This window comes from Asparagus officinalis, chromosome 7 (assembly GCF_001876935.1).
Source record: "Asparagus officinalis chromosome 7, Aspof.V1, whole genome shotgun sequence".
Lineage (NCBI taxonomy): Eukaryota > Viridiplantae > Streptophyta > Magnoliopsida > Asparagales > Asparagaceae > Asparagus > Asparagus officinalis.
Window position 1 is genome coordinate 25,169,693 of NC_033800.1, and position 20,118 is coordinate 25,189,810.

Consider the following 20,118-nt stretch of genomic DNA (forward strand, 5'->3'; position numbering starts at 1 on the left):
CAAAAATTACAACTCTTGAGAAACAAACACGAAAATCGTCTATCAATTCTCGTTTTCGTGGGACTTTGCATGTGCCGGGAACGCCTTGGTTCGTGGACCGCCGATTCACAGATCGTGAAGAGGGGGCTTATGATTCTAACTTCGTTATCGAAGTAGAAATTGAAACGATATCTTATCGAAGTAAGATAGTCGTTCTTCTTAAAATCAAGTCGAAGCTTAATTTCAAGGCGTTGCAAGAAAAGAACTCAAATCTGCTCTCTCTCTCTGCTCTGGAGCTCTAACAAATGCTCGATCCTCGTCAGAAGTGACCCTAGGGGGGTATTTATAGCCTCAAGGGTCAGTAACTGCAAAAACTTAACAATCGAAGAAGTCAGTACGGCGAGACAGTGTTTACTGTCTCGCTGGGCGAGACAGCGTTTGCTGTCTCGACCCGCGAGACAGTAAATTTGCTGTCTCGCTCAGCGAGACAGTAAATGCTGTCTCGGAAAATGGCAGTTTCTCGCTGTAACTGTTCTCCCACGTTTCAAACTCCGTTATTTTGGCAGTTATCCACGTGATTTTCGCCCATGATGTTTCCCACGTCCCTTGGCAGTTAATGGACACGTGTAGGGCAGTTACAAATGTAGTTTTGACTATTTCAACACTGTCTCGCTGGCGAGACAGCAAAGACTGTCTCGCTGGCGAGACAGTTCATACTTGTTTTGATTTTTCCAAAACAGTATGAAATCCTTTCTTGTGAATTTTTGAGTGATCTTCTCTATGCTTGGGATATCTATTAGCATTTTTTGACGCCTACATAGTTCATCTCTATAATGATTACTAATTTTTAGAACATTCTCTCTCGATTGTAAGGAATTTTTCTAAAAGATTTTTTTTAAAAAGGTTAGCTCATGCGCCATGATTCTCGTGTAACGGGTTGAGATCATTGTCATTTTTTATTTAACCATGCCCCTCTTTAATTTCTCAATTTTGAAAATATGCTTTCATCTTTCAATATTCTCTATTTTTTCTGACAAAATATTCTCTATTATTTTGTGTAATAAATTGATAATCAGAAGGAAATATTCTCTGTTATATACCATTACTAGTTTACTGTTTGGTAAGTCCGGATCTAAGCATATAGGACACAAATCCCATGATGAAATAATCGTTACTATCTATGTAGAGATGCACTTATGTGAGAAATAATTAATTTATGCATGAATTAATTAAGCTTACAACTCACAAATGGCCTTGACGAATATTGTTCTAGAGGACGAGGACGCTATTAAATATACCATGTATCAAGACGTAAATTTAAGACCAAGATTTGGAAACTTTTATTTTGACAGATTCAGCTTTATATAAACACATCTCATTTCTTAATTAAGTAAACAAATTAATCACAGAATAGTATATAATATAGAAAATTATCTGGTATAAAAAATAATAGAAAGAAAACATACATCACTATATTCTAACCTAGACGGATATCTGGCACGTGCTATAGATGATGTAAAAATTTCTAGTTTCATGCGTATATAATAAATGCATATCTTACTTCAAGCAAATAAACCAAACAATGATAATATATACTGAGCTGATAATAATTTTACTGTGCATATAAAGTGATATCCTCTTTTAAAGAAACAAATCATGCAATAATAATATAGCAAATCATGCAAAAATATTTTCAATTTAATGTGCATATAAAGTGATATCCTCTTTTAAAGAAACAAAACATGCAAACAATAATTAGTACATCTATTATTATTACTATTAAAGTAGATTAGTCGTGAAATAATAATTAGTACATCTATTATTACTATTAAAGGAAGCTTGGCTTTTGGTCTATAAATTTGGTGTTACACCCTTTTGGTCATAAAATCTATAAAATTCAAGAGTGTCCTTCAGACTTTCCATACTTTCTCCATTCATATCACGGACAAATCTGAAAAAATAAAATAAAAATCAATCTGAATTGCAACTGCTCTCTTATAATCCACTTCTTTCCATAATTTTTAGTGTTGGTTGCTTTCGCAGTTCCTAAAGCAATTTTTTTTTAAACACAACAAAAGAAAAAGAAATAGAAATTCTCCTCTATCTCATCCACTCACACTCCTCTCTTTTCGTTCTCTTCATCTCTGTACCATAATACACTTCTGTTCCTCATCAGGTGGTTGCTCTAATAATTTACGATTTGTTATTTCATAGCTCTTTTTTAATGAAAATTATATATCTTTGTTTATATTTTACTTTGATGATGATTGATGTTGTTTAATTTTGCTTCCTGGCAGAACCACAATCTTCTCTTTGTTCTCCATAATGAAAGGTCAATTCATTTACCAATTCAATCTTCTAACATTATCCTATTTAGAAGTTTCTTACAAATAATTTTTTTGAAAAGAAAGCAAGGAAATCTCATTTATACACATAAAATCTTTAGAGAACCAGACTTACAATTATCTGCATAACCACCTCTCCCTTTTATGGCTTGATAAGGGGGATTATCATATCGGTTTATAAATTACAATATATCTGTGGATTCCTGAGTTTAGAGTATTTAGGTTTTTTCTTCGATCGAACCTTAAGAAAGAATGCATAGGTAAGTTTTCTTTATAATTTTTTACTTGCATTTAATTAATGGATGCCTCATTTAATTTCAAATATTTTTGGTTTTTATGCACATGGACTAGGAATGAGTGAACATTATATCAATTTATGAATTACCATACTTTTATCTCAGTTTTTGCAATTATTTTTAAGCAATTATTTATGTTAGCATCAATTTATTTACCTTTTCTAATAAACTATTGATCATTGACTTTTTCTAATAGATTATTGCATGTTTAACTTTTTTCTCAAAAATAAAATCATTCAGTTAGGCTATCAATTTTATCTTAGAAGTATTAAAACGTTGCTAATAGGTTTTTTTTGGATAAACTAATATAATGCACGTGCTTTGCATATGACAGTACATGTTTTAAGTTTTGAATTTTTTATTGTATAGTAAAACTATGTGTTGTAAATAAAATTGTATAATATGATTGCTTAGATAAATATATAAATTAATTATTATTGTGTAGTTATTGTAATTGACTGTTTTTCTTATAATGATCGCCCAGATAAGTCTCCCAATTTTAAAATTGTTCTTAAATAAAACATTCAATTCTATAAGTTCTTTTAAATATATCTCTCTAACTTGAATATTATTAACTTGATTCTAATTAACTAAGCTATATTAATATTATTAGCTTTTTCCTGGTTTTCCCTAAATAGTTACACTTAATATATGCAACATATTGCAACAGTTACTTCTTATTATAATTATTTTATAGAGTAAATTACACTAAACCCTTATGAACTTTTTAGCCCCTATGAACTTTGAAAATCACACTAAACCCCTAATAACTTTTCTGTTTCAAATAAAATCCCTCAATAACATTCTGAATTTTGTAGATAGCCCTTATAATTTAGAATCGAAAAATAGCATAAAAAGACATTTTGAAAGTTATTGGGGATTTGGTGTAATTTATCTAAAAGATATCAAGGGTTTCCACAAAAGTTATAAGGGGATTAGTGTTATTTTGAAAGTTCATAAGGTCTATTTATTGTAAAATGCTGAAAGTTCATGAGGTTTACTGTAATTTACCTTATTTAATACTATAATTTTTAGCTCAAGTAATACTATTAAAGTAACTATACTATCTATAAAAATATTTATCTAATTTATTTTTTTTACTTATGTTCTTAAATAATTTAATACTATAAAAATTTTATTTTTTTTATTATACTATCATTAACAATTAATTGTATTATAATTAATATTAAATATCTTTTTATAAAAATGTTAGTTGTCAATCATTACCAAGTATAAATTATTTAGTATCATGTAATAATCTTTGAGAAAATACTCTAAAAATAATATTATATTATTTATTTGACAATATAATACTAAATAAACAGCGTAATTCATAATTTATGTGATATTATTAAAATAATTATACAATTTATGCTATTAAATATTTATTCTATTTATTTTATTACTCATTGAATTATAGTATAATTATAAATATATTTAGTAAAATGTTATTATATTTATACTACTATTTTATTATAATTCATAAATAATTATTATAATAATTTAATTAGTTACTACTAATAACTGTGTATACTTATTTTATAAATTATTTTATTATAATATTTTAAATAATTAATAGTTATAATATTATTGATAATTATAAATTTATTTTTATAAATTTTTAATGAAAGCTTAGTTAGAAATAATGACATTGTTACAATTTATCAAAATTTGAGAGGGAAAAAAGAAAATTATAAATTTTAATGCCCCAATCCTCTTTTGTAGTAGTATAAATAGATATAGATATAGATGTGTATAGTATATACATGTATCACGTTCACTAAGAGTGCTAATTGTTAGACCCTAGAGGGGGGTGATTAGGGTGTTATGCTAATCTAATCCGATTTTATGCCAATTAAAACTAATACAAATATTACTCTTGCAAGATAGATATACAATATGATATGAACAAGAATATGCAATATGAATAAAGAGATATATCCTAGCAAAGAGGTATATGATGAAATATATGCAATGATATATAAACTAATGCAAGGGTGAAATAAACATAACCTAGATAGTGGGTTAAATAAACAAAGAACAATACACAATGGCGATATAAGATATGAACATGAAAATAAGTGCGCCAATGCAATATCAAACAAATGATATGTTTACGGAGTTCGGTCCCCACGACCTACGTCTCTGCTCCTCACCTCGAGAAGATCTCCACTATCACAACCGGATTTTCTACGCTTACCCGAATAACGTTTACACCTCATAATGTCGATTTTCAACGCTGTAGGCATCAAAAAAATGTTAATAGATATCCCAAACATAGAGAAGATCACTCAAAGGGATCTCATACTGTTTTTGGAAAATCAAGACAGATATGAACTGTCTCGCCAGCGAGACAGGCTTTGCTGTCTCGCCAGCGAGACAGTGTTGAAATGGTCAAAACCACCTTGATAACTGCCCTACATGTGTCCATCAACTGCCAAGAGACGTGGGAAGCATCGTGGGCAAAAATCACGTGAATAACTGTCAAAATAACGGAGTTTGAAACGTGGGAAGGCAGTTAAAACGAAAACTGCCTGACGGTTACTGTTTCCGAGACAGTATTTACTGTCTCGCGGGCCGAGACAGCAAACACTGTCTCGCTAGTCTAACTTTGTCGTTTGTTGAGTTTTTTGCAGTTACAGACCCCTGAGGCTATAAATACAAAAACAGGATTCGATAAACGACTTCTGTGTTAGTTTCTCAAGAGTTGTAATTTTCTAATTTTTTTACTGTAATTCGTTGTAAATGACCGAAGTTCAATAGAATTATCAATGGAAGCAACTTTTGACGCAAACAAACTGGCGACCACAGTGGGAGCCAGCGGCCTTGCTGCCGAGGCCGCGGTGTCGCAACCGATCAAGATCGTTGTTAATGAAGAGATCGAATACGAGTTCGATCAGGCGAAGTTTGAGGAGTATTTGTCATCCTCATCTGTGAAATCTTCCTCATCTCGCAAATATAGGAAGATCTCATCTTCTAAGAAAACTTTCAAGTCTGCAATTCCAACGAAGGCCGCAGGCGAAGATTCTTGCCCGATCGTTGCTAAAGAATCTCCCTGCAACGTTTCTGCTCCAAATGACTCTGCACCAATTGAGGAGTCACTGAATCATAGCTCGCCGGTGCTGACGAAGAGGGCTCGTCAGAGACAGCGCCAGCGCCGTGCTCGTCAATGCTCGTCAGAGACAGCGCCAGCGCCGTGCTCGTCAATTAGCTAAGGCCATGCAACAAACCGACGGGGTCTATTACTATGCGGACCTAGAGTCGAGGAAACAGAAAATGACTCAGTTGCCTCAACGGCAAAATAATCATATTTCTGCACAGCTTACGACGGAGGAGTGAACCCTCGTCAAAAGGGCACCCTCAACCCTTAAGGAACGAATACAAAGGCGTCAGGTGAAGGCCGCCCGTGCCCGCGCTTTTCGTCAACAAAAACAAGGAATCAAGAAGGAGTTGGTGTCTGAAAAGCCACCAAATAACCGTAAAGTTTGGGTTCCGAAGGCGCCGCAAACATCCGTTCCGGGCCCGTTTAATGTATCACCAGTGAAACCATGGGTTAGTCCAGATTTATCAAAGTTCAAGATCACAATGGCGGATCGCCTCGGTCCTTCGGTTAACGATCGAGGCAAAGCCCCAGTCAAAGAACAATCATATCCAGCGAATAAACCCTTGGTGGTTTCTTACGCAGGGGGTCGTAAACACCCTCCTGTCAGAACTGCACCAGTCCAAAACGAGAGAATAGCAGTTCACTCTCGTTTAGGACCTATAAAAACTCCACACCCTCATGGGGGTGTATTTAAAAATTTAACATTGGATCGCTCAGTGGCGACAACTAGTCGTCCTGTGCATGTTAACAAGGTTCAGAAACCACAGATAGGTTGCTCAAATCACAATAGTGATGAGCTGTATTATCAGAAGAATAATTCAAGAAAATGGATTGTCCGAGAAAACGAGTCTCATTGCGCTTGTGAGAGACTCATTAAAGCAGTGCTGACAGAATACGGATGCTCTAAAAATAATTCAACAAGAGTCTCCGTATTTTAAAGATTGTCCAATGAAGCGTCAAGACCCAAAATGAGACGTTTCAACAAGAAAAAATCTGCAATCCGACAAGATGAGTTCCCTGAGGTCACTATCAACATGACCAACAAAGGAAAGCAACAGTCAGTTAACCCCGACCCTGATTTCTCTCCGGGAGGGAGAGTTGAGCGGGGTCTTTCTCAGAGAATGTCACGGTTACAAAGAAGAGCCAACCTACGTCGAGATTACAAGAGAATGCATGAGGGGTTATCTTCAGACGAAGAATTGTCAGACACTTGTTCTGCTATCGCTTCAGACGATACCGCATCCAGTGTCGGGCGAGTCAGAGAATCATTCGCAATTACGCCGGATCAACTAGCTAATATATTATAGGAAACGTTGGCTAAACAACGCGAAGAAATTAGAGCTGAATTCAAAACCGAGATGGAGTTGACTATGCAGCAGATGCGAGATTTGCAGGTTCAGCAACACCAACCAGAATCAAGCCAAAGAGCAGAATCCAGTCGGCGTAATGAAGAGGATGAGACGATATTTGAAGATCCTCCTCCAGATAAAGACAACTCCGGAAGCGGTCCGACCAAATCATCCCTGATGGTCCGGTCATTCGTAGGAACCCTTCGCGGGCCTGCCTTCGATTGGTACCGATGCCTTAAGCCTGGGAGTATCACTAGCTGGGAGGATATGGAAGAATTATTCCTCACCAATTTCTTCGACGACGACACAGAGGTCTCTATTGGCACGTTGTTGGACGAGAAGCAGAAGGATGGGGAGTCGGTTGATTTTTTTGTCAAACGATTCCGGGACAAAGCGGTGAGCTGCAGAGATCCACTCACAGAGGAATTTATTCTGCAAACATGTCACAATAACTTGTCGCTGGATGTATTAGAGGTCATGGGGGTTGTCCCCTCTAAAACTTGGAAAGAGTTGAAAGTAAGAGGTGAACAGGCTGAACGCTTTCTCAAGAGAAAGAATTTGGAGAGAGGTCTGCCACCAGCTAATAACCAAAAACAGAACTTTAATCCTCGAGGCCGAGGAAGAGGGTCTGCGGCAGCTGTCGATGCTCATCAAACATCACAACAACCGCAGCAATCGTCTTTCCAACTGGCGCCAAATCAGAATCAACAACCTCCGAGGCAACCCAAGACTTCGGAGCCTAGATTCCCGAAAGAATACTCTTTCAAAGATGATGAAGTTTCGGTCATCTTCAAATACCTGCTAGAGAATAACAAGATCAAGCTTCCACCGGTCACAAACCAAGAAGAAGCAACGAAGATCAATGACCCGAAGTATTGTGCATATCACAGAAGGGTCCACCATCCCACTAAGGCGTGTTATGTCTTAAAGGACAAAATACAAACCTTAATCGATGTTGGCATCGTGACACCGAAGCCGAAAGAGAAGAAAGTAGGGGAGAATGCAGTATCTATCAGCTTCGGATTAGTTCCTTTATCCTGGTTTCAAGCCGAACCGGTATCAAAGGTCAAGATGCAAACCATCAACGATGATCCTCATGGACAGCGCCAAAAGGGGCTTGTATCTCACACAACCCCCAACAGTGAAATCCTTTGGGTTCATCCGGATTTGCTTGAAGATGAACAATGGACGACATCCACGTCAAAGAAGAAAGTGAAAGGCAAAGGAAAAGAAAAAACTTGTTACGGAGCCTCGGCAATTCCTGAGAAAGATGATGAAGAAATCTCAGCTTTATCACTTTCTGAGGGGGAACAGGAAGTTTTCGCTACAAGAGGTGGGAATGAATACCATTATAAATATCCTGAAACCTCTAACCCAAATGCCACAACTCTGAAAGAGCTGGGGGTAGTTGCAACTCCTCCAGTAGCTGCTGAAAAGCCGCAACAACCGGCTAAGCAAAAAGAGAAGGAACCCCAACGCAAAGAGGTTCAAGTTCCGAAGCAGTCTCGTTTCAACCGACCAATTGGATGAGATAAACCGGAAAGCTCAAACGCTCCCTACCGTTTTGACGTCATGGCTCAGTTAGCTAATATCCCAGTAAGGATCACGCTATACGAATTATTACGTCCCTCAAAGGATACCAGAGAAGCTCTACAAGAAGCGTTAGCTGATTCTGAAGTATTCCTCACCCAAATTAAGCCAACTCCTGAAGAGCCAGAGTCGTCCTCAGTTAGCTAATATCCCAGCAAGGATCACGCTATACGAATTATTACGTCTCTCAAAGGATACCAGAGAAGCTCTACAAGAAGCGTTAGCTGATTCTGAAGTATTCCTCACCCAAATTAAGTCAACTCCTGAAGAGCCAGAGTCGTCGGTTCAGCACTGTAACTTGGCAGCTACGAGATTCCCTTGCATAGCTTTTACCAAAGAAGATATGCAAGTTAAAAATTCAAAACATGATAGGCCTCTATATTTCACCGGATATATTGGCTCAAGCGTTGTCAATCGGATCCAAGTTGATCCGGGTTCCGCTGTTAGCATCATGCCACTTCGGTTGATGAATTCCCGCCAGCAAGTTAGCCTCCACTGGAACGGTTATCTATGGTTTCAACACAAGCGGGTCACGACCGTTGGGAAAAATCCGGGTGAAGTGTCAACTCGGAGATCTGAAGTCTGAAGTCACCTGCTATGTGATCGATGCGGAGACTTCCTATAACTTACTGTTGGGTCGTCCATGGATCCACGGTAATCTTATAGTTCCCTCCACCCTCCATCAGTGTTTGAAATATGTCGACACTAATGAGGAGGTCAAGACGGTGGTCGCGGATAAGCAACCATTCAAGGGGTTAGAAAATTACTTTACTGACTCCCTTCTTTATGGTGCTGAGTCCGATACTGAACCATCGGCCCATGGCATGGACAGCGGAGAAGAAGCTGGTACCGAAGCCGGGCTCGATTATAGTGAAGGTCTTGTACTAAATGACATTGAACCTCTTGTAATCGATCTTGACGGTGATGAATCGTCGGACGAAAGTTGTAACTGACAGCTTGCCGATGAAATAATAAATCATGATTTAGAGTACTCGCGTTGTCTCGATGATGTAATGTAGAAATTGTATGACGATCCTAGTCTACATATGCCACTTCGTTCGTCTTGTACGACGACGAAACACCTCCAAACTTCATTCGGAACAACTATGATACTACCCGCGAAGACAGGGGGTGAAAAAGAGATAGTCTTTGGAAAAGGGGAACCATCCCCTACTCCAGATCATTTCTTGGACATTAATTCGGACGAAGAAAAACCCGGGTGACATTTCTCTCGGTATAGTTCACAAGCAAATGGCTACATGACAAAGCAAGGCTATGACCTCTCACTCGGTGAAGGTCTTTATTTTGGTGAAGGTATTAGGGTTCCACCCCGTCCTGCCTATGTACCAAAAGGAAAACCAGATAATTATTACAGTCGTAAAAGGGGTCTAGGTTATGCTTCATCGTCTGACGACGAAGATTACCAGCAAATCATCAGCCAATTGATAAATAGGAGTGGGCATTCATCCGATGCTTCAACCAGGGATTCTGATGTGAGCATTGGGGAAAGGTTTAAAAGTCTCATGACAAACATGGCAACAGTCGATCCTTCCACAACAGAAGGAGACGATCAGTTACCCACTTGGGAAGATCCTTGGATACATTACATGAATATCCAATACGGTGATCGATTTGAGCAAAGAGAACCTCCCACAGAGGATAAAGTCGTCCAAGTTAATATGGGTAACGAAAATAATCCGAAACCTATATTTATTAGCGGTGATCTTCCACCAGATGAGAAAGAGGAGCTAATCGCCCTCATTAGAGAGTATATCGACGTTTTCGCCTGGAATTACGAAGATATGCCTGGACTCGACCCAAATGTAGCAATGCACAGCCTTAACATTAAACCGGATGTTAAACCTGTCAAACAACAACAAAGACGGTTTCGTCCGCAAATTATGGAGGCAATAGAAGCTGAAGTCAAGAAGTTGATTGATTCGGGTTTTGTCAGAGAAGAACAACATCCTGAATGGTTGGCCAATATTGTTCCAGTCCTTAAAAAGAACGAAAAAATCAGAATCTGTATCGACTTCAGAGATCTGAATATGGCCTGCCCCAAAGACGACTTTCCTCTACCGATTACGGATGTCATCATTGACAACACATGCGGGTTTGAAAGAATGTCATTCATGGATAGATTTTCTGGGTATAATCAAATCAAGATGCACCCGGATGATGAAAAACATACAGCATTCAGAACACCCCTAGGTGTCTTTTGTTATACTATTATGCCATTCGGTTTGAAGAATGCCGGTGCTACATACCAACGAGCAATGACGAAGATCTTTCAAGAGCACCTCCGGAAGACCGTCGAATGCTACGTTGATGACCTGGTCGTTAAGAGTCGGGATAAAAATGACCACATTAACGATCTGAAGACAATGTTCGAGCTTATGAGAATTCATCAGCTAAAAATGAACCCGACTAAATCCTTCCTTGGAATGTCGACCGGTAAATTTCTGGGATTCGTCGTTACCACAAAAGGGTTTCATATTGATCCTGATAAGGTGAAGGCAATACATGAACTACAACCCCCGAGAAATCTTAAAGAACTCAGAGGGTTGCAAGGTCGACTGGCATACATCCGTCGGTTTATATCAAATATGTCTGGAAAATGTCAACCGTTCTCTAAGCTCGCGAAGAAAGGCGTGTCATTCGTTTGGGATGAAGCATGCCAAAAGGCATTCGAGGATATTAAGAAATATCTGGCGAATCCACCTATTCTCGTTGCCCCGAAATCCGGCAGACCGTTTTTGATTTATGTCAAAGGGACGAGCCATTCGTTAAGTGCATTACTTGCACAAGACGACGATAACGGTCACGAGCAAGCTGTGTATTATTTGAGTCGTACATTGGTAGGAGCTGAGTCTCGTTATCCGATGATTGAGAAGGAATGCCTCGCCTTGGTATTCGCGATTCAGAAAATGCGACATTATTTGATTGGACAGACAATCTATGTCATTTCCAACATAAATCCCATCCGAGTATTCATGACCCAACCGGCCTCTATGAATTGGCGTCTAGCCAGGTGGGCTCTACTTCTATCGCAATATGATTTATACTTCAAACAACAAAAATCAGTTAAAGGAAGAGCTATTTGCGATCTTTTAGCGGAAAATCCTACAAAAGATGTAGTTGAGTTGTACGACGACCTGCCGGACGAAACTCACGAAGTTAATACCACCTCACATCAACAAATGTGGCAATTATACTTCGACGGGGCTTCCCGAGCAACCAACGTGGCGAGCGCACCCGGATGTTCTAAAATCTCCTCAGGAGTGGGGGTCGTTTTAGTTTCCCCGGGAAAGCATGTCTTACCTAGAGCATACTCGTTGACCGAACCATGCTCTAATAACGTAGCCGAGTACAATGCATTGATAATTGGACTCAATTTTGCCAAAGAGCTGGGGGTCGAATACCTTGAAGCTTTTGGAGATTCTCAACTGATAGTTAATCAGATTCGAGGAGAGTATGAAGTCAGAAATCAAGACCTGATTGCATACCACCAGGTGGCCATTGAGGTGGCAAGCTCGTTTGAAGAATTTTTCATCGAGTACATTCCGCGTCTCCAAAATACATACGCAGACGCATTGGCGGCATTGTCGGTATCTCTGGCTCAGCCTCTCGAGACAGAACAATTAATCACAGTGAGAACTCACCAACTTATCGTCCCTATCTACGATTCGGTTGCCAAAGAAGCATATTCAACAGGAGTTGAACCTGAAGTTCGAGATTGGCGTTTCCCTATTATTGATTATGTCTTACACGGTATCTTACCGGAAGACGTAAAAGAAAGGGATTCGATTCGGCGGAGAGCACCGAGATTTTACTACAACGCTGAATCACAAATGTTGTACCAACGGTCGTACGACGGTCTATTACTCCGTTGTCTATCCAATAAGGAAGCAGAACAAGCACTCATAGAGGCGCATGAGGGGACATGTGGTGCACATCAACCCGGTCCTAAGCTCTGTGACCGACTTAGAAGAATGAGATATTATTGGCCAACTATGATAAAGGACGCAGCTGAGTATGCCCAACGATGTCAAGCATGTCAATTACACGCAAATTATATGCACCAGCCTCCAGAGTATCTACACCCGTCAGCAACATCATGGCCGTTTAAGACTTGGGGAATGGATATTGTTGGTCCTATAAATCCCCCGTCAGTCAAAGGTGATCGGTTCATCCTAGCAATCACCGATTACTTCTCTAAATGGGCTGAAGCGATTCCACTCAGAGAAGTTAAAACGAATAACATCATTGCATTCATCAAACACCATATCATCTACCGGCATGGTGTCCCAAGACGAATCATACATGACAACGGTCTTCAATTCATCAGCAACGCCTTCATCAGGTTTTGCGAGAAGTTCAAAATTCAGGACGTTTCGTCGACAGCTTACAATCCCACAGCAAATGGATTGGCTGAAGCCTTCAATAAGACAATCATAAAACTCTTGTCAAAACTCGTGAAAACAAATAAACGAGATTGGGATGACAAGCTTGGCGCGGCTTTATGGGCCTATCGTACCACGGTACGTACACCGACGGGAGCGACCCCGTATTCGTTGGTATACGGATGTGAAGCCGTTCTTCCATTGGAAATACAAATTTCATCTCTTCGGATTGCTCTCGCAACCCAGATGACAACCGAAGACCAACATCAAAAACGTCTCGAAGAACTCGAGATGCTCGACGAAAAACGCTTAGAAGCTCAACAGCATATTAAGTTCTACCAAGCCAGAATTTCCCGAGCTTTCGATAAGAAGGTTCGACAACGGAGTTTCAAAGAAGGGGATTTGGTTCTAGCTGAAAGACGGCCTATGATCCTCAACTCCAAAAAGAAAGGAAAATTTGAACCAAAATGGGAAGGACCGTTTGTAATAGAAACAGTCTATTCAAATGGTGCCTATCGCCTGATTACCCAGGATAGTAGCAAGTTAATGATGCCAATAAATGGGAAGTTCCTGAAAAAATATTATCCGTAATATATTCAGGATACCCATAGTACAATTGTGGGGGAGGCTCGACGATTCACAACCCCGCACCACAAAATCTCCACTCGATTCCTTTCTTGAACGAGAGGTTCACTTTTAAAAACTGAGATTCCTTTTCGACGAATGAAAAGATCTCAATTCCATTTGAACAATTTAGCCTATTAGAGGTAAAATTATCTCAGCTCCCACTTGATCAAACCTTACTACAATTAGGACCAAAGCCAAAATCTCTTCTTGATTCATTCTACGAACAAGAGGTCCATTTTCAAGTTGAGTAATCAAACCTTATGACAGTTAGGATTATTCAAACCAATCCAGATTCTTTAAGTGGAGATCCCACTTTGAGTTTTCCTTTGCACCAGGAGATAGAATATAAAATTTTTCCTCTTCGATTTTGGGTTTATCTCTACCAACAAACAAGAGACTAGGAGATAGAATATAAAATTCTTCCTCTCCGATTTCGGGTTCATCTCTACCAACAAACAAGAGATTGAAAGATGGAATATAAAATTCTTCCTCTCCATCATCGGGTTCATCTCTACCAACAAAAAAAAGACCAGGAGATAGAATATACAATTCTTCCTCTCCATCATCGGGTTCATCTCTACCAACAAACAAGAGACCAGGAGATAGAATATAAAATTCTTCCTCTCCATCATCGGGTTCATCTCTACCAACAAACAAGAGACCAGGAGATAGAATATAAAATTCTTCCTCTCCAATTCTGGGTTTATCTCTACCAACAAACAAGAGACCGGGAGATAGAATATAAAATTCTTCCTCTCTGATTTCGGGTTCGTTGTCCTATATAGGAAGCGCAACCTATTCACACTTTAAAATCCATATCACATGGGGGATGTTATCTCTATCCCTTATTAGAGATAAGCCTACATCTAACACATGTAGCCTACATATTCAACAGTGTAGTTCAAAGTCTAAAAGAGTTTAATTCTTTTAGCGCAACGTTATATGTGAAACGGATTTAGATAATTCACATACTAGCCCGACTCAAACGGTAGTTGGTAAAGGCATATCAAATCCGTTGATGGCTGAGGATTTGCCAAAAATCCTATAAGTATTATGGTTATTTATTTTAAACAAGAATGAGTAATCATAATAAAATCTTAATAAGCAAAAGGATTCAATATATTGACCAAGAGTGTTCAAACAAAGCTAAAAAATATATATATATGTTCTCCAATTACAAAAGTTTATATTGACTAATCTGATCTTCAAGTTTTGAAAGCTCTAACGCATAAGCATGTTCAAGCTTAGCCGTCAATTTAACTTTGAAAGCTTCTTCATCAACACTCTGAAGTTCGGCGACCTCTCGCTCCTTCTCAGCAAGTATCTGATCCTGAATATTCAGTTGCTGAAATAAGCTTTCTTCAGCTTGAGTTATTTTTGCCAAATCGGACTCCAAAATTTCGTGAGCATCATTGGCCTTTGCAAGTTGTTCTTCCAAGCGAGCTATCTCAGCCTGACTCGACTCTAAGTCCCGATACCGATTGACCTTGGCTTGTGTTTTTCTGCCAACACTCACCCTAAGTTGATTACTGCGGGCTCTTAGCTTTTGGAGTTCAGAGTTAGCAGATGTTTGAGAATCGCGCCACACTTGCAACCTGGAGTCCATTTGAGAAGCGATATAGGAGGGTACGCCTTTGGTGCGGAAATCCTTCAGAAGTTCAACATGTTGCCTCAAGTCGACCAAATAAGCACTGAGCAAATCGGCTAACTCACCATATCCTTCCTCTCTAATTTCCGATATGTAGTGATCAAGAGGTCTTTTAAAATTCTCAAAAGGTGACCCTATGAAGAGAATGCGATCGATCATGGTATTCAAAAAATGGACAAAGCCTTGGAGATCAGAACAAATGACAGCTTTATCGGGGTCTTCGTCCGCCAATAATGCTTGTATGCGGTCTGATAATGATGAAGGAGGAGCTGTGATGAGGACAAATATGTTAGTACAAAATGTATGTGTGCATGCATAACGGCAAGTTGAAGCATACCAAATTTAACAGAAGAGCCTTCAGCATGACTTTGTTCACCCAATAGTGGTAGTCCGGCCTCCTGAACAGCCAAAGTTGGTTCAGGACTGACAGCCTTTGACGTACCTGCTACGTCAGAAGATTTTTCAATCTCAACTTCAGAGAACTTCGGGTCCAAGTTAATAGGCTCCTTAAGAGGGGATTCTACAAACAGAAGGATTACAATGAGCATGATGGGAAGTTAATCCGAAATTTGAAACAAATGATGGGCAAAACTCACCAACTCTAGGCACAACATCGGCCGACGTACCAACTTCTTCAGTTGGTCTCGCTTTTGTTGCAACCGGACTAATTTGGGGAGTGACGGTGACTTCTATCATCATGGGGTCCATAGGAGTAGCAGGTTGAGATTCGAGAACTGATGATTGCAAATCAAACTCAGTTCCCACCCATGGCACGAGGTCACGACCCTCCGATGTATCAGACGTCCCAGTGATTATAGCTGTATCAGTTCTAATGACTGGTCCTATAATTCGAACACTTACGGGATTAATCAAGTAAAAATATATATATATAAGGCATAAATCACATATAAATTTAGACGAATTTGCTCAAGACAAAGATTAATTTTACCTTCGTTGACGGGGACAGAGTCGAGAGCTCCACTACTTGCACCCGCTTCTTTTAGTTTAACTAAAAGGAGACCAAGCGCACAAGTCATTAGAGGAGGCACACAGTCCGACTCATTCATTTCTCGGATTTCTCTTCCGAATGGAGAAAGATCAGTACCTGTGTTTGAAGCTAATGGATCAATGTCAGAGATTGGTGGAACGCTAGCTGGTCCTTCCTTCAGAGCGTCCTGCATTTGTTGGACGAAGCTGGTTTCCTCAGTCTCCATACCACCAGGAGAAACAGCTTCAACTCGATTTTCTCCCTCTTCTTGACTCCCTACAGAAGTTGAGAATAAGATGAGTTTGAGTGTTAAGAAGCGTGAGAACAATAAAAACAAATAGTTACCTTGTTCATCAGAAGAAGCACTACGACCAGACGTCTCCTCTAGAACAGGAAGATGAACGCGTGGCTTAGAGACAACATCAGAAGAAGCACTACGACCAGACGTCTCCTCTAGAACAGGAAGATGAACGCGTGGCTTAGAGACAACATTTTTTTGTCTCTTCGGTGGACGTGCTTCAGAACCTTCGTGACGACGTTTGGTGCGTAATTCAGTTCCGGGAGGAATCTGAGTTTGAGCCTGAGTGGAAGATTGAGATCTTTGCCTATGAGCAAGAGGCACTGTATCCTCTTCATCTCCGCTGAGGACCTCTACCGTCATCCGGTTGGGATGGGTCATGACTACTCTCTCTCTTCTTTTTTTTGGAGCATCCTGTGGTTGGGCAGGCGCAGCAGATGGGCGCACAAGTCCCCTCTCAAAGAAGGAATCGGGGAGGCCAGCTGCTTCCTCAGAACTTGAATCAGCCTCACCCGTCCCCTCAGAAGTTTCAATTTCTTCACTATCAAACTCTTCTTCACTGTCGGTTGGGCAGGCCGGTTCCTTTCCTTTTCTCGAGGATTCAGCAGCTTCTTTTCCTCGGGGCGACATCACAGCTTCACAGGTCACTTCTGTTGCTTGCCGTGGAGCTACCTCTTCCTCTGAATCTGATATTCTCCTACGTCGAGTGACGATATTGGTGGCTATCAACCACTTGCAAAACAGGAAGGTCATCCGTAGAGGTGCCACTTCTAAAGGAAGATCAAATTCAGCGTTGGTGCAGCCAGCGATACTCCAAAACCAAGCTCTCGCACCGTCGATAAGTCCACCTCGAAAGCTAAGGTGACGATTTGGATTGCCGACGTATATTTGGTAATATGACAAACGTCTCTTACCCAGAATAATAAATAACCAGGTCGAATGTTCATCAACCATCTGAAGCACCCGACATCCAAGATGGTGCGATTCTGCCTTGGGTCTTCAGCATCCAATAAGGTCGTGTTGTAGGTACCGGAGAATCGAGGGAAGCATGGGAAGAATTCCCAACACTTGTGAATTTTGAAGTGCCTTGTGATATCCGGCCATCGATGTTTGATCCACTTGCAACCCTCAAGGGTCTATAGAAGAGGAAGACTAGGATCCACCGTCTCAGGAGCCTCCATTAGATCTGGCCGGTGAAGAACCAACCATGTCATCAAATAGGTATAGGGTAATTCCAGCTTCGGAGCAGATATACTGGCGGAAGGCTTCTTTTTCTCTTGTGTGAATACGGAAACTAATTGCCGTAATCCACTGTGAATAGCCGCCACCATAGCCGGAAGTAAGGATAATTTACGACCTGTAGCCAACTGGACGGCTGGATACAACACTTCCATTGGCATAGCATTAGAAGATTGATGGGGAACTACACATCTCTTCAGCCATAAAGCCAAATAACCAGCCAGTAGAGTAGTGGGGCGAATCGGAACACTAGCTTGCCACAGATAAGGGCAGAATTTAGTTCTGTGTGAAAACCCATCTTCTGAATGAGAAGTGTAAGATTGTGCATTCGTTTTCTCCAACAGCCGATTGATGTCACCCGGGCTCAAAGCTTCCGATCGATCCTCCAGGTTCTTGAACAGATAATCGGCAAATTGCTTTAAGCTGACGTGGGGAGATTTCTTCCTAGCTTTGGTTTCCATCTCAGCCATAGCTATATGATAATGACAAGTCAGTTCCCATAAAGTCTCATAGGTCACAGATGACCGATCTTTCATCTTATTAAGTTGACTGGTGGTTGGGAAGAACTCTTGATATGAAATATCGCCTATGGGCAAGCCAGACACCTTCATCATTTCGTGCAATGGTAACCCGAGCTCCCCATTCTTGGTGAAGAACGTATTAGTGTCAGGATTGTAGATCTCGAACAAACGGAGGAAATGACCTACACTAATTTGCAGACCATGCATGCTGGCACGGATCGGGACTTCCAACCCTAGTTCTGCTAATTCTCGCCCCCAACAGTTCAACACATATCGAGTCATTCTGGTCCACCACCATTTGTCCCCAGAATAATGGACCCATCCATAACATCTGAAGCTCTCGTGGGGTAATTTCTTCCTCATTGCAGCTAAACGATTCTTCACGGTGTTTGCCTGTGCTGTCTTTTCATTCTGTGGAATATTATCTTGACCTAAGATGCCCGGATGAAGTCCCCGCACAGAAGCTCTTTCACTGGAACCTGGGGTGGCTTCCTTCCCAATGAAACCACAATGAATACGTTCGTGGTTTTCGGTTAACCTCCAGAACATCTCACGTCCAACCGATAAGTTCCTGAACTTTAATAGTGAGTGCTCTCGAGGGATAAAAAGCAAGTACAGGAATAACGAATCATCCTCGTGTAACCACTGCGCAGGCTTGCAGAAAGCAATCGTCGGATCCTTTATAGAGTCACCAAATAAGAAGTCTGGTTTCCTTATACATTGGTTTGAGTCCTGCTCTGAAATTAAGGTTGCGTCCGTGATTAACCGTCGCAGAATACGGCAACTACCTCGTTGAATCAACTCTCGGGCCGAGATGATTCAATTAACGGGATCCCCTCATAATAAGAGTGGGTCACGCTACTCCGGCCAGTAACCACATCAGCAGCAAAGGTGGTAGAAGGAAATCGGACTGATAAAAGACACATACACATAAATTGTGTAAGTATAGTCCTAAAATTTTAGAGAAAACGGTATATCTTACTCCATAAGATATAGTCGCTATCTCATAACAGGTGTGACAATTTTCTATCTACCACATGTATAAAAGAGATATGCGTTACTATGCACGGGCATTATAACGGCATAAGAAAACCTTTCAATACATGTGGGATGATATGAAATCGCCCCTGTGTATTATGAAGTGTGTTTTGTCCAAGCAAAACAAACACTTTTAAGCGTCGATCCCCTCAAAGGAGGATACCGGCTCTTCTCGAGGGTATCTCAAAGGATACAAACGAGGATCTGCATGCAAATACAGGTACATATATATGAAATTGATGAAGTACGGTATCTAGATTCGTGAGAGGGTGAAGGAAACATACCCCCATGCGAAGCAGCAACAGGGGCAGCCTCTTCAGGGGACTGAGCAGTCGAACGGCCTCGGGAACCTCTGGATCAACGCGGCGACATGATGAGTGTATGATCTACATTGCAATCCAACGATAAGGTCAGGATTTTGAGCAAGAAGTCGACCAAAATATCACAAAATATGGCCGAAACAGTGCACGCAAGGTCAAAGTTGAAAAAAAAAATCAAAGTTTTAAAGAAAAGAGGGAAATCAAACCTATCAAATCCGAGTGGAATCACCCCGAACAAGAACTCCACCCAAATCAGAAACAAAGAAAGGAAGAAGAAGCAGGAAAGTTGCAGAAAATCGCCCAAGAAAATCGCCAGAAATCGTTAAAAAATCGACGTGAAAAGCTTCCAAAAAACCCTAAGTCGGGGTTTTATA

The 20,118-nt window shown here is 40.3% G+C and overlaps 1 protein-coding gene across 1 annotated transcript; it reads right to left on the reverse strand.

Moving 5' to 3' along the window:
- Nucleotides 12,674-17,379, reverse strand: LOC109846852. The gene is made up of 7 exons (XM_020416091.1): nucleotides 16,674-17,379; nucleotides 16,446-16,604; nucleotides 16,290-16,349; nucleotides 15,937-16,182; nucleotides 15,678-15,860; nucleotides 14,887-15,609; nucleotides 12,674-12,759 (listed from the first exon to the last, which is right to left on the reverse strand). The coding sequence occupies exons 1-7, from the start codon at nucleotides 17,377-17,379 to the stop codon at nucleotides 12,674-12,676; spliced, it is 2,163 nt and encodes a 720-aa protein (XP_020271680.1).

Coding starts and splice junctions, on each gene's coding strand:
- LOC109846852 (XM_020416091.1), bottom strand. CDS start 17,379: ATGACCTTCCTGTTTTGCAAGTGGTTGATAGCCACCAATATCGTCACT. Junction 16,183..16,289: donor CTCTGTCCCCGTCAACGAAG/GTAAAATTAATC, acceptor TTCGAATTATAG/GACCAGTCATTAGAACTGAT. Junction 12,760..14,886: donor AAAACTTGAAGATCAGATTA/GTCAATATAAAC, acceptor TGACGGGTGTAG/ATACTCTGGAGGCTGGTGCA.